The 14,000-nt window shown below is 44.7% G+C and overlaps 1 protein-coding gene across 1 annotated transcript in view; it reads right to left on the reverse strand.

Moving 5' to 3' along the window:
* Positions 1-14,000, reverse strand: part of ELAPOR1 (endosome-lysosome associated apoptosis and autophagy regulator 1) — a 349,091-nt gene that overhangs the window by 128,695 nt on the left and 206,396 nt on the right. Inside the window, exon 10 of the mRNA XM_069756493.1 lies at positions 2,238-2,366. Within this exon, the coding sequence (XP_069612594.1) occupies positions 2,238-2,366 (129 nt within the window). The remainder of the gene's footprint in view (positions 1-2,237; positions 2,367-14,000) is intronic.

Here is a 14,000-nt window from a genome sequence, read left to right on the forward strand (position 1 = left end):
GTGAGCACAGAAGTCATAGCAACAAGAGTGAAAAATCAGTGGGAGACCAGCTAGAAGCAGGCTGCCGCCATCTGAAGCGCAGATCCGGTGGCCGGAACACCGAGGGAGTGATAGACTCTTTAGACGCTTTACTTCAGAGACCGGCAAGGCAGTCAATTCCAAGTTGGCTGTCCGACCTAAACACCTAACCAGACATGGTGGCAATCGCGGAGGAGGGGCGCCACTAGGGTCCAAATAAAATAGCCTCAGGCCATCACTGTCATACGGGTTATGTCCTACCCATCTGGGGGACAGAGAGAGAGAGAAGTAACAACAGCGAGGACCTTATGGTAGCTAATGCAAGTAGGGACCTACTACGTTACTGTGCGCAAGGGGAAGGCTACTGATTTCCATCTGGATAAGGGGACTCTGGAGTTGCCATCAGACTGGCCGGACTCTGCCTACCCTGTCATCCGGCACTCTGGACTGTGGATGCTGAAGCCTTCAGTAAAGGTAAAGAGACTGCACCCATTGTGTCCTCGTTATTCACCACGCCTTGCACCATCCACCATCATCATCTACACTTCTGGGAAGCCCTGGGGATATACTTCACCTGTGGGAAGGTATACCATCTAGCTGCTATTCCATCACCCCAGCGGACCCTTAAGCAGCGTCGGTCACTCTGACCGAATACCACAGGTGGCGTCACGAACACTACCGTTCTGTACAAACTCTGCCTTTTATTGGGCACCCCTCATAGGGCCACGGTCCGAATCGGGCCACCGTGACATCCTCGCTGAGGGAACTAAAGGACCCCGTACCGAGTACCCCATTGCCCTTACGTGGGGGCGATCCAAATCTCTATCCTGTAAGGATAGTTTACAAAGTTTTGTAGACTTGCTTACACTTAATAAATGTTTCCTTTCAGTTAGACACACTTGACTAAAGCATTTGTAACACTAGGCCTGGGTATAAGCGTTTTACTTGTGTTCCAGAAAACACAGATATATTTTAAAGCTAGCAGTGAAAGAAGCCTCAGCCACTGTAAAATTTATGACAGACAGGTTTTGGTCACGTCAGTCAGAAACAAAAATGAACATCAGCACCAAAGACCCGATCGGCACAAAAGACCCAATTGGCACCAAAGACCCAATCCGCACCAAAGAACCATCAGCAAATAGAAGTTCATCTGCAGATGGTAAGCATGGGTTTTTGGAAGACAGGAGGCCTCTGTAGTAAGTATATGGTCATGAAGGCATAGTGGTTGTCCTGAAGACCTTGACAGCATAGCGTTTCTTCCAAAGGAAGCAAGGTTCAAATGTGAAGCATCTAGTCTGTCATGGGAGGTGTTTGAAAGATACTAAACATGAAAAAGGAAATTTTTAAAAAAGTACATTTTTTTTAGCCTGTGTCACCGCATTCGAGACCTGTAACACGTTTATTTTGTCATCAGTTGAGCTACACAAGTATTAGGGTTTTATTTTTATTTTTTGTTTGTGATAAGATGATGGTTTTAATGATACAGAACAAAACATCTTGTATGGCCAAAAGTTGTATCTTGTTTATTTTTTTTGTTTAGGGAGAAGCAGTGACAAAAAACACACACTTAACATTTTGTAATTTCTGGCATTATGATTTTTTTCTCATTACGGCATTTACCAATCAAGTTAATCAATTTAATATTTTGATGGTCAGACTTATGAATGTGGTGATACCAAATAGGTTTTTTCTTTCTTGTATATTTTCAAAGGGGAAAAAGAAGGGGGATTTGAAATTTTTTTTATATATATTTTTTAAAACCTTCTTATCTTTTCATTTCATTCTTTAGTCAACTTAGGGGACTTGAGCCTGGGATTGTCTGATCAATTATACTATTGTTGTAGTACATTGTTGTGCCCATAGAGGTAGATACAAGAACACTGTATTTTTACATCTTTCACTGGTTTATTAAAAGTATTGGATAAGGCTAGTTTCACACTAGCGTTCAGCAGGGCTGCGGACTTCCTCAGTGAAACCCCGCCCACTGCCGTGCCTCTTCATTCAGCTCCGCCTATGGCTGCATGCAGCGTGTGTGCCCAATCTTTAACATTGGGTACACAGGCCATGCAGATGTATGCGGATGCCGATGCATGAGTCGTTTTGACGGTGCGACGACCTGCACCAAATGCAGGGTGAACCTCAAGCCTTTAAAATAAAAGAAAAAAGTAGAAAAAAAAGAAGCAAACGTATAGCAAAGTATGTTTTCTATCTTAACTTACCAGCCTCTTGCTGATATTCAAAGTTCAGCCCACTCATTACTGTGCTGTGCATGTTTGAAGGCAGGGTATTCCACCATTTGTACTCAAAACCAAGTGCAGCTTCTGTACCAACTGGGCACTTATTACAGACTGCAAGGAAAGAGCAAAAAGAAACACAAAAATTGGATTGCAAAGTAAAGTACCAGTTTTTTAAGTTAGTTATTTAATGCCCAATTGATACCAAGCATAAGCAATTTTTGAAAAGGTTAAAACCCGTGTGTGTATGATCTGGAGGTTTGATGCCTATCCCTCTTCGGGCCACAAGTGGTTAGATTGTATAAGGAACTTTAATATTTTGCAACCATTCAGTGAGGCTAGAGTCCTTTGCACAAAGTTAAAAGCTTATTTACTGGCATTCTTTAAATAAGGTTTCAATACTTGGGAGAAAACACAGTAATTCTTCAACATTTTTTCTGCAGTAGACAGAGGCTTATACTTGGGTCTCGCTCACATGAGCGTATAAAACAGCCTGCTGCTATGTGATAAATAGCATAGCACTAGGACCATGGATATTCTATGGGGTAGCTCATATCTGCAAGTACTTTCTAATGCTATTGCATCCAAGAATTGGATCGCACTCACCCATACAAGTCTATGGGTGCGTGTGAAACATCGGACTGCACTCAGATATCAAACAAGTTCAGGACGATTACCGTGGATGCCGACGATGGAGGAGATAGAGACATTTCTTTCTCTATCTCCTCCGCACCTGTGCTGCAATTCTGTCATGCGAGAGAATCTAAACACAGTGAACTGACACTCGGCTCATGCTCACAGCAGAGTTTGAGCAAAGTAACTACAATATCTCATATCATGCTCTTGCATTGTATGCTATAGGCTAATGTGACCCCGGCCTTCGTTTTCGCTACATATGGAATTTCTTGTTGGCACTGTTAGAATTTCAGAGTGAGAGGGTACTTCTGAGAGTTTACTGGCTCTGACTTTCAACTTTATTTATCCTACAGTAGAGAGCCCGTGCTCCATCCTGGTTGGAATAAGACTTCGGTAACCTTCCTGGAACGGTTTACCACGTTGACCCATAGCCCACTACTTCAAGCTCCTTAGGGAAATTACACTTCCCTCAGCTCTGTTAATGCTATGGAAAGGAGCCTTCTTATTACTTGTCCTTCAATCCCTGCATTCCGGCCATCTGAGTAGCTAGTTGCTGTAGAACTTGATCTAGAACTTTCTTTAACCCTTCCGTTACTCTGTCGCCAACACTCGCTCTCTTTTTTCTGTTCTATATCACCACTCCCGTGTTTTTATTTTTTTTTAACTCACTGCTGGAATAGTGATACTAAACTAAGTTCCATAACCTTAAGGTACATTCACACTCAGCAACTTTACAACGAGAACAACAACGATCCGTGACGTTGCAGCGTCCTGGATAGCGATCTCATTGTGTTTGACACGCAGTAGCGATCTGGATCCCGCTGTGCCATCGCTGGTCGGAGCTAGAAGTCCAGAACTTTATTTGGTCGTCAGGTCGGCGTGTATCGTTATGTTTGACAGCAAAAGCAACGATGTCAGCAATGTTTTTACATGGAGCTAACAACCAGCGAGAACGATAAGTACGTCACTGGATCGCTCCTGCATCGTTCTGGTGTTGCCGTGTTTGACTTCTCTACAGCGACCTAAACAGCGACGCTGCAGCGATCGGCTCGTTGTCTATATCGCTGCAGCGTCGCTGAGTGTGACGGTACCTTTAGTCTTATACTTAGAAGCCATTGTCTTCAGATTTTCATTGTGCCCCTCCAATCCCATACCGCCATCTTGTGACTGCAACTTCTGACTGTTGGGAACTCCGAGGAAACGGTCAAAAGCTCTCAATGTAAATCTATGTGAGTCGCGTTCTGGCCTCGTTCAGGCTCTCATAGGCTTACACTGACTTGTGACTTTCAGATCTCTCCAGCAAACACTGTAGTGATCTGACCGGTGACAAACTTCTAGAGATCTACAGGAGCAGCGCTGACTAAAAGGTTAAGATGGAAACTTGTAAGTTTAAGACTAAGGACAGGGAACTTAGATTAGTAGCACCACTCCTGTGCTGCAATAAAAAATAAAAACACTGGAGCAGTGCTATAAATTGAATCTCCTAGCATTTGTTTTGCAAGTCATCATGCCATTGTCATATATTAACAGCAATAGGTGCCAGACAGCTAGGTTCAGGAACAGAGCCTGCTATATACTTGCTAGCAGTTTAGACAGTGGGAGAAGTGCCCCTCTGTCACCCCAATATCATTATTTCAATATATTTATGCAAGCTGTAGTTTTAAGGAACCACTTCACTTCTAAACTAACGTCGAGGCTTATATGCCAGAAAACCCCATTTTTAAAACTGCGCCCCTAAAAGTATTTAAAGCCACATTCAGAAAGTTAACCCTTCAAGTGCTTAACAAGATTTAAAGGAAACTAGTAAAAAATAAAAACACTGCCATCTGAGAAAATTAAGAACTTCATCCACAACCACCACAAAAGACTTCAAGCTGTCATTGATGTTAGAGGGGGCAATACACGGTGTTAAGAAATGGGGTATGTGAACTTTTGAACAGGGTCATTTGGATGTTTTGGGTTGTCATTATGATTTAAAAAGAGAAAACACAGTAGTTTGACAATAAATGGCTTCACCCAACCACTAACCATGAGTGGAGAAAACGTTTTGGTGTTATCATTCATATTCTCTGAAAAAATGGCCAAGAAAGCAAAAATTCTGCCGGAGTATGGAAACTTTAGCACAACTGTAAACAAAGGATAAACTGAAACATAAGTGATCCAAAATGCCACCAATAAGTTTTAACTCACCCCACAAAAAACAAGTCCTTATTCAAGTCCTTCAACTGTTAAAGGTAATATATGGGTTTTCCGCATTAACAATTGAACTGATGAATCTATTCACTATAAAAAGGCAGCAGAGTTACTCTGGACTCTGTCCGGCATCTGTTCAAGCAGTGTTCATCTCTTCAGTGGTGCACAAAACTGTGGTCAACTTCGCTTGTGTGCATGTCTAAAATAATAGACATAGCCGTATCATTGGCTAAAGGGACTGCATAGGCCTCATTACAGTGAATTTTCTTCGGTGGTTTGTCAGAATCACCTTTTTTTTTTTTTAGATTTAGACAGAAACGACGATGTACAGGTGCTTCTCACAAAATTAGAATATCAACTCATTATATAGTCATTACAGAGTGATCTATTTCAAGTGTTTATTTCTGTTAATGTTTATGTAGAAAAAGGAATTTGGCACTCCAGATATCAAATGCAAACATTATATTTCATAAGTAAGTCCATTAAGAGTGCATAGGCAGGTGATGTTGAGGATTATGGCAATTACAGCCAATGAAAACCCGAAGTCATTATCTCAGTAAATTAGAATAATAAACAAACACCAGCAAAGGCTTCCTAAGGGTTTAAAAAGGTCCTTTAGTCTGTTTCAGTAGGTTCTACAACATGGGTGAAGACTGCTGACTTGACAGATTATTATTATAATACATTTTTTATAGCGCCAATTATTCCATGGCGCTTTACATGTGAAAGGGGGCAAATATAGACAAATACAATAAACATGAGCAAAGAACAAGGGACTTACAGGTACAGAAGGAGGGAGGACCCTGCCCACGAGGGCTTGTTGGAAGGTGAGTCTTCAGGTTCTTTTTGAAGGTTTCTATAGTAGGTGAGAGTGATGGGTTGGGGTAGAGCGTTCCACAGTATGGGGGAAGCACGGGAGAAGTCTTGGATGCAGTTGTGGAAAAAAGAGATAAGAGGGGAGTAGAGAAGGAGATCTTGTGAGGATCAAAGGTTGCATGTATGTAAGTATTGGGAGACCATGTCACAGATGTATAGGAGACAGGTTGTGGATGGCTTTGTATGTCATAATAAGGGTTTTGAACTGGAGTCTCTTGACGATAGATAGCCAGTGAAAGCATTGGCATAGGGGAGAGGCTGGCGAATAGTATTAAGACAGGTAGATTATTTGGGCAGCAGAGTGTAGGATGGATTGGAGTGGTGCCAGAGTGCTAGAAGGGAGGTCAGAGAGTAAGAGGTTGCAGTAGTCAAGAAGGGAGATGATAAGGGCGTGCATTAGTGTTTTTGTGGTTTCGTGGTTAAGGAATGTGCAAATCTGGGAAAAATTTTTGAGTTTGAGATGGGAGGAGGAGGCAAGGGCTTGGATATGTGGCTTGAAAGAGAGGGCAGAGTCGAGGATCACTCCGAGGCACCGAGTATGCGGGACTGGGGAAAGTGAGCAGCCATTGAAATTGATGGATAGGTTTGGTGGAGGGGTAGAGTGAGATGGGGGAAAGATGATGAATTCTGTTTTGTCCATGTTCAGTTTTAGAAAGCGAAAAGAAAAGAAAAGAAGGCCGAGATAGCAGACAGACAGTGTGGGGTTTTGGTGAGCAAGGAGGCGAGGTCAGGTCCGGATAGGTAGATCTGCATGTTATCGGCAAAGAGATGATACTGCAAACTGTGGGATTCTATGAGCTGTCCCAGGCCAAAGGTGTAGTTGGAGAGAGTAGGGGTCCTATAATTGAGCCTTGAGTAACACCGACAGACAAGGTAATGAGGTGAGGAGGTGGTATGGGAGAGGGAGACACTGAATGTTCGGTCTGTCATATGACGAGATCCAGGATAGGGCCAAGTCTGTGATGCCAAGAAATGAGAGAATCTGTAGCAGGAGGGAGTGGTCCACAGTGTCAAAGGCAGAAGACAGTTTCAGGAGGAGGACAGAGTAGTGTTGCTTGCTCTTGGCGGTTAGTAGGTCATTGGTGACTTTAATTAGGGCAGTTTCAGTTGAGTGATGGGGTTGGAAGACAGATTGTAACCAGTCGAAGAGGGAGCAGGAGGAGAGGTGGGAAGACAGTTCAAGATGGACATACTGTTCCAGTAGTTTTGAGGCATAAGGGAGAAGAGATATTGGGCGATAGCTAGACACAGAGGATGGGTCGAGGGAGGGCTTTTTGAGGATGGGTGTGATCTTGACATATTTGAAGGATGAGGTGAAGACAACAGTTGTGAGTGAGAGGTTGAAGAGGTGTGTTAGGGTTGGGATGAAGACTGTGGCGAGGTTAGGGATGAGGTGGGATGGGAGCGGGTCAAGCATGCAAGTGGTGAGGTGTGATCTTGACTGGAGGGTGGAGAGCTGATCTTCTGTCATGGTGGAGAAGCTGGTTTTGTAGGAACAGAGTTGAGCAGCTAAGAGGGGCATTGGGCGCTGTGGGCCAAAGCTTTCTATGATCATATTGATCTTCTGTTTAAAGAAAGAGGCAAAGACTTAAGCAGAAATGAGAGGGGGGGAGGAGGTGCTGGGGGATGAAGTAGCAAATTGAAAGTGTTGAAAATCTGTTTAGGGTTGTGAGACAGGGAGGATATGAGAGATGAGAAGTAAGTTTGTTTTGTGGCCGTGAGCGTGGACTTGAAGCTGGTGAGGGACTGCTTGTATGCAATGAAGTTGTCGGCAGAGAGGGATCTGTTGTGAATTCTGTTATCGAACTCCCTCCTGTGGTCATGAATGGTACTTCGGCGAGTTCTGTCCATGGACTCCCTCTGGTGGCTGTGAGTGGAGCTGCTGCTTCTGAGGTTCCTTCCACAGGTGACGTAGTTTATTCTTTGGCTGGCTGTTCTATCTAACTCCACTCAGATCGTTACTCCATGCCAGCTGTCAATGTTCTTGTACTGGTTCAGTTCGCTCTTGGATCTTTCTGGTGACCTGTCTACTCCAGCAGAAGCTAAGTCCCTGCTAGTTATTTATTTGTTCATTGTTTCCTTGTCCAGCTGGCTATCATGATCTTGCCCTGGTAGCTGGAAGCTCTGGGATGCAGAGTGGCACCTCCGCACCGTGAGTCGGTGCGGAGGTCTTTTTGCACACTCTGCGTGGTCTTTTTGTAGGGTTTTGTGCTGACCGCAAAGATACCTTTCCTATCCTCAGTCTGTTTAGTAAGTCTGGCCTCCCTTTGCTAAAACCTGTTTCATTTCTGTGTTTGTGACTTTCATCTTATCTCACAGTCAATATATGTGGGGGGCTGCCTTTTCCTTTGGGGAATTTCTCTGAGGCAAGGTAGGCTTTATTTTCTATCTTTAGGGCTAGTTAGCTCTTAGGCTGTGAAGAGGCGTCTAGGTCGTGTTAGGTATGCTCCACGGCTATTTCTAGTTGTGTGATAGGATTAGGGGTTGCGGTCGGCAGAGCTCCCAGTTCCCAGAGCTTGTCCTGTGTGAGTTTAACCATCAGGTCGTTCCGGGTGCTCCTAACCACCAGGTCCATAACAGGGATCGCTTCCATCTCCGCTGTGACCCTGGAAGCCTGTCAGGTCTTTGGTCAGCCAGGGCTGCCTGTTGATTGTATGAGTTTTGCTATGTATGAGGGGGGTGGCCGAATTGAGTGTTGCTGTTATTGTGGTGTTCTAAAAAGAGGCAGCATCTGTGTCATGAAGGGAAGCTATGTCTGTAAGAGGGAGAAGGGACTCAGAAAGATTGTAAATTGAGGTGTTTGAGATTTCTGCGAGGGTGAGTATGTGGAGTGGGGGTTGCGCATTAGGACAGGAGAAAGAAGATAATGTCAGTAGTTTGCGGTCAGACAGGGGGAGGGGTAAGTAAGTGAGATTAATAAGGGACAAGAAGTGGGTAAAGATAAGGTCCAGTGTGTGACCATCTTTGTGAGTGGCCGCAGAGGACCATTGAGTGAGGCCGAAGGAGGCAGTGAGCGATAAAAGCTTAAATTAGTGGGATTGGAGTAAAGGAGCAGGTGTCGGACAGGAGCAAGCCAACTGCTCCACCACATTTGGTGCTGGGGTGAGAGGTGTGAGAGAGGTGGAATCCGCCATTGGAAAGTGCAGCCGGAGAGCCTGAGTCAGTGGGGGTGTGCCAAGTTTCAGTGATGCCGAGGAAGGAGAGTTTGTTGGTGATTGTGACGGGGTATGCGACAGAGCAGAAAGACACCAGGCCGATAAACAATTTAACAAGATTTATTGGAACAGGGAACTGGGACAATGCAAATGAAAGTAATTCTGCAGCGTCCACAATGAATCCACAATGAGTCCACAGAAGGAGAGCAGATCCAGGGGCGCCACCCAGCAATCCGATGCCAGAGAAATAGAAATAGTCCTTGAGTGACAACACAGTCCTACGTGGCAGCTTCTAACAATACACACGGTCACCGGGATCTCGCCTCAGCATAAGATCCCAGCCCTTCACAAGTCACCACACAATAATAGTCTTCAGATTCAGTCCTTAAATCCAGTAGGGTGGTGAGACATCACAATTCCATGTGGCAAAATGATCTCCAATATCCATACATGATACCAGGATCCAGCTGCAGCTGCAGATCCTTGAAAACACACAGCATCAACTAACAGAAGATGTGGCTTGTTGTCCTACCACTCTTAGTATCTCTGCCCAACAAAAGGGCTGATCCCAACACCCACCCCCTTAAATATAGCTCCAAGGATTAAGAACCTTCCAGAAACCCTGTTTGCAGTCTCTCTACAGGTTTGTGAATCGGAGATGCCCCTTTCAGAGGGGAACAAAGACAAGAATGCCCCCACCAGATACAGGACAAGGAATGCTAATGTAAGCCTGATTACAGTATAATCCATGTGTACAGGCTGGGGACGACACTCTGTTACAGTGATAATGAGGTCATGGATAAATGGCAGCTTGTTGCAGACAGAGCATGTGTTCCAGAAGTCCAGAAGGCAGTCAGTGACACACTCCACAAGGAGGGTAAGCCACAAAAGGTCATTGCTAAAGAAGCTGGCTGTTCAGAGAGTACTGTATCCAAGCATTTTAATGGAAAGTTAAGTGGAAGGAAAAAGTGTGGTAGAAAAAGGTTCACAAGCAACCGGGATAACTGCAGCCTTGAAAGGATTGTTAAGAAAAGGCCATTCAAAAATTTGGGGGAGATTAAGGAGTGGACTGCTGCTGGAATCATTGCTTCAAGAGCAAGCACACACAGATGTATCCATGACATGGGCTACAAGTGTCGCAATCCTTGTGTCAAGCCAATCATGACCAATAGACAACTCCAGAAGCATTTTACCAGGGCCAAGGAGAAAAAGAACTGGACTGGACTTGCTCAGTGGTTCAAGGTGTTGTTTTTAGATGAACGTAAATTTTGCATTTTATTTGGAAATCAAGGTCCCAAAGTCTGTAGTAAGAGTGGAGAGGTACACAATCCAAGCTGCTTGAGGTCTTGTGTGAAGTTTCCACAATCAGTGATTGCTTGGTGAGCCATGTCATCTGCTGGTGTAGGTCCACTGTGCGTTATCAAGACGAAAGTCAGCACAGACCTCTACCAGGAAATTTTAGAGCACTTTGTGCTTCCCTCTGCCAACAAGCTTTTAGGAGATGGAAAGTTCATTCTCAAGCAGGACTTGGCACCTATCCACTCTGCCAAAAGTACCAATATCTGGTATAGAAACAACAGTATCACTGTACTGGATTGACCAGCAAACTCGCCTGACCTTAACCTCATAGAAAATCTATGGGATATTGTCAAGAGGAAGGTGAGAGACATTAGACCCAACAATGCAGACGAGCTGAAAGCTGCTATCAATGCAACCTGGGCTTCCATAACACCTCAGCAGTGCCACAGGCTGATCACCTCCAAGCCATGCCGCATTGATGTAGTAAATGATGCAAAAGAAGCCCTGACCAGGCATTGAGTTCATTTACTGAACATATGTTTCAGTAGGTCAACATTTCGGATTTTAAAATCATTTTATTTTTCAAGCTGTTGTTATAAAGTATTCTAATTAATTGAGATAATGACTTTTGGGGTTTTGCTGGCTGTAATCCATAATCATCAACATTAACAGAAATAAACACTTGAAATAGATCCCTCTGTTTGTAATGACTCTATATAATATACGAGTTTCACTTTTTGTATTGAAGAACAGAAATAAATTAACTTTTTGATGATATTTTAATTTTGTGAGAAGCACGTGTAAGTGCTGAGTGTAGTGTAGGTGAGAAGACCAGGTTGTGGGTGCTGACAGGGCACCGGATCTGAAACTGCTGGGGCCGCACCTGGTGTTGCAGGCGGGAAGGAGATGGAGGACGGAGCAAACCTTGAACCCAGGAAGAAGGGGCATGGTGAGCCAGGAAGGTACAAAAGTGTTTGTGCGGGAAGCGAGGGGTGGGTTCCCACCAGAGAGAGGCAAGAGTGCGGACCTGCATTGTGCTGCGGGTAGCCTTAGGCCACGAAAGAGGATGAGTGCAGGAAGAACTGGGGAGCGTCGCCGGCTGTGCAGGACAGAGCACGCCGAGTGGGAGATTGTTGTGCGAGACGCCCGGCTGCCGAGCAGTTAAGTGGACTAGCGGTTCAGTGGGAAAAACCGGAGACCGCACACTGCCACCAGAAGTAACACAGTTTGTCACAAGCGGGGGAAGCTGGAAGACTCAGCACTGGCGGCAGCCAAACAGCCATCGGACTCAGAGAGAAACGGACCACCGAATCGGATTAACTGATAGACTGTTAATCTAAATTACTGTTATCCTGTTAAACCCTCAGCCCTTTAACTGTATTTCCCTTGTTTTCTCTCTGGAAGGAGGTTATTATTGTTTTGATAAAGTGAATAGTTGTTTAGCTCTTGCTTTGTGCTCCTGTGTCACTGCATCCGTGTACCTGTGTTACAGTAGCACACAGGATAAATGAGAACTGAGCTTTATTACGATATTTGGGAGAATATATAATCAACATCAGTTCAAGAATTGGTTTTATTAATTTAAGCTGTTCATCTTTTGGTATAAGTGATAAGTGGACGCTATTGTTTGAGTCCGTACGATTACAGCAATACTAAATTTATATACCGTAGCTTTTTTGTGTTTTGGCACTTTTTATTTTTAAACAATAAAGACACACTTAAAAAAACTAATAAAAAATTGTAGTTACTTACCGATAACAGTATTTCTCTGATCCCATGATGGCACCCGTATATTCCCTCCCTTTTCACACACAGATGTGCACATTATAATGTAATAGTAATTAGCTTTAGTCACTGTGCCTCTGTTAAGTTAAATTGGTTAAGTTTAATTTGTGCAAATATTGAGTTGCAGCTGAAGTTCTGTATAAAGGCCCCGTCACACATAGCGAGATCGCTAGCGAGATCGCTGCTGAGTCACAAGTTTTGTGACGCAACAGCGATCTCAGTAGCGATCTCGCTATGTGTGACACGTACCAGCGATCAGGCCCCTGCTGTGAGATCGCTGGTCGTGTCGGAATGGCCTGGGCCATTTTTTTATCGTTGAGGTCCCGCTGACATCGCTGAATCGGCGTGTGTGACGCCGATTCAGCGATGTCTTCGCTGGTAACCAGGGTAAACATCGGGTAACTAAGCGCAGGGCCGCGCTTAGTAACCCGATGTTTACCCTGGTTACCATCCTAAAAGTAAAAAAACAAACGCTACATACTTACCTATCGCTGTCTGTCCTCGGCGCTCTGCTTCTCTGGTCTGGCTGTGAGCGCCGGTCAGCCGGAAAGCAGAGCGGTGACGTCACCTCTCTGTTTTCCGGCTGCCTGCCGCTCACAGCCAGACCAGAGAAGCAGAGCGCCGAGGACAGAGCGATAGGTAAGTATGTAGCGTTTGTTTTTTTTTTTTACTTTAACGATGGTAACCAGGGTAAACATTGGGTTACTAAGCGCGGCCCTGCGCTTAGTTACCCGATGTTTACCCTGGTTACCGGGGACCTCGGGATCGTTGGTCGCTGGAGAGCGGTCTGTGTGACAGCTCTCCAGCGACCAAACAGCGACGCTGCAGCGATCCGGATCGTTGTCGGTATCGCTGCAGCGTCGCTATGTGTGACGGGGCCTTAAGGCTCTGTAAACCAACTGATGTGGGAGAGAGGTACGCCCTATTTCACCTGTAGGTTTCCTGTCCCTGGGGGCGGACCCCTCTCCCCGTGGTGCCATCATGGGATCAGAGAAATACCGTTATCGGTAAGTAACTACAATTTTTTATTAGTTTTTTTAAGTGTGTCTTTATTGTTTAAAAATAAAAAGTGCCAAAACACAAAAAAGCTACGGTATATAAATTTAGTATTGCTGTAATCGTACGGACTCAAACAATAGCGTCCACTTATCACTTATACCAAAAGATGAACAGCTTAAATTAATAAAACCAATTCTTGAACTGATGTTGATTATATATTCTCCCAAATATCGTAATAAAGCTCAGTTCTCATTTATCCTGTGTGCTACTGTAACACAGGTACACGGATGCAGTGACACAGGAGCACAAAGCAAGAGTTAAACAACTATTCACTTTATCAAATCTATCCCCATGATGGCACCACGGAGAGATTTGCATAGCTTGTGACTCTTAGGGAGGGACCACTGCCTCTAAAACCCTTGGCCCAAAGGTGAGATCAGAGGCGGTCAAGTCTAAACGGTAATGTTTGAAAAATGTAGACTGGGAAGACCAAGTGGCCGCTCTACATATCTGTTGTATCGAAGCGCCAGCTCTCTCCGCCCAGGATGATGCCACTGCTCTGGTTGAATGAGCTTTTATATTCTCCGGGATGGCTGTCCCACAGGATGAGTAGGATAGGGCGATGGTGTTTCTTATCCATCTCGCTAACGTGGCTTTCGATGCTTTCTGTCCCTTCCGAGGACCCTGGAAGCAGACAAACAGAGCCCTATCCTTCCTGCACTCCCTAGTGGCTGATAGATATTGGACCAGACATCTTTTTACGTCTAGGGTATGCAGTGTTTTTTTCCCCCTCATTTTTGGGGCT

This window comes from Ranitomeya imitator, chromosome 3 (assembly GCF_032444005.1).
Source record: "Ranitomeya imitator isolate aRanImi1 chromosome 3, aRanImi1.pri, whole genome shotgun sequence".
NCBI classification, from domain to species: domain Eukaryota; kingdom Metazoa; phylum Chordata; class Amphibia; order Anura; family Dendrobatidae; genus Ranitomeya; species Ranitomeya imitator.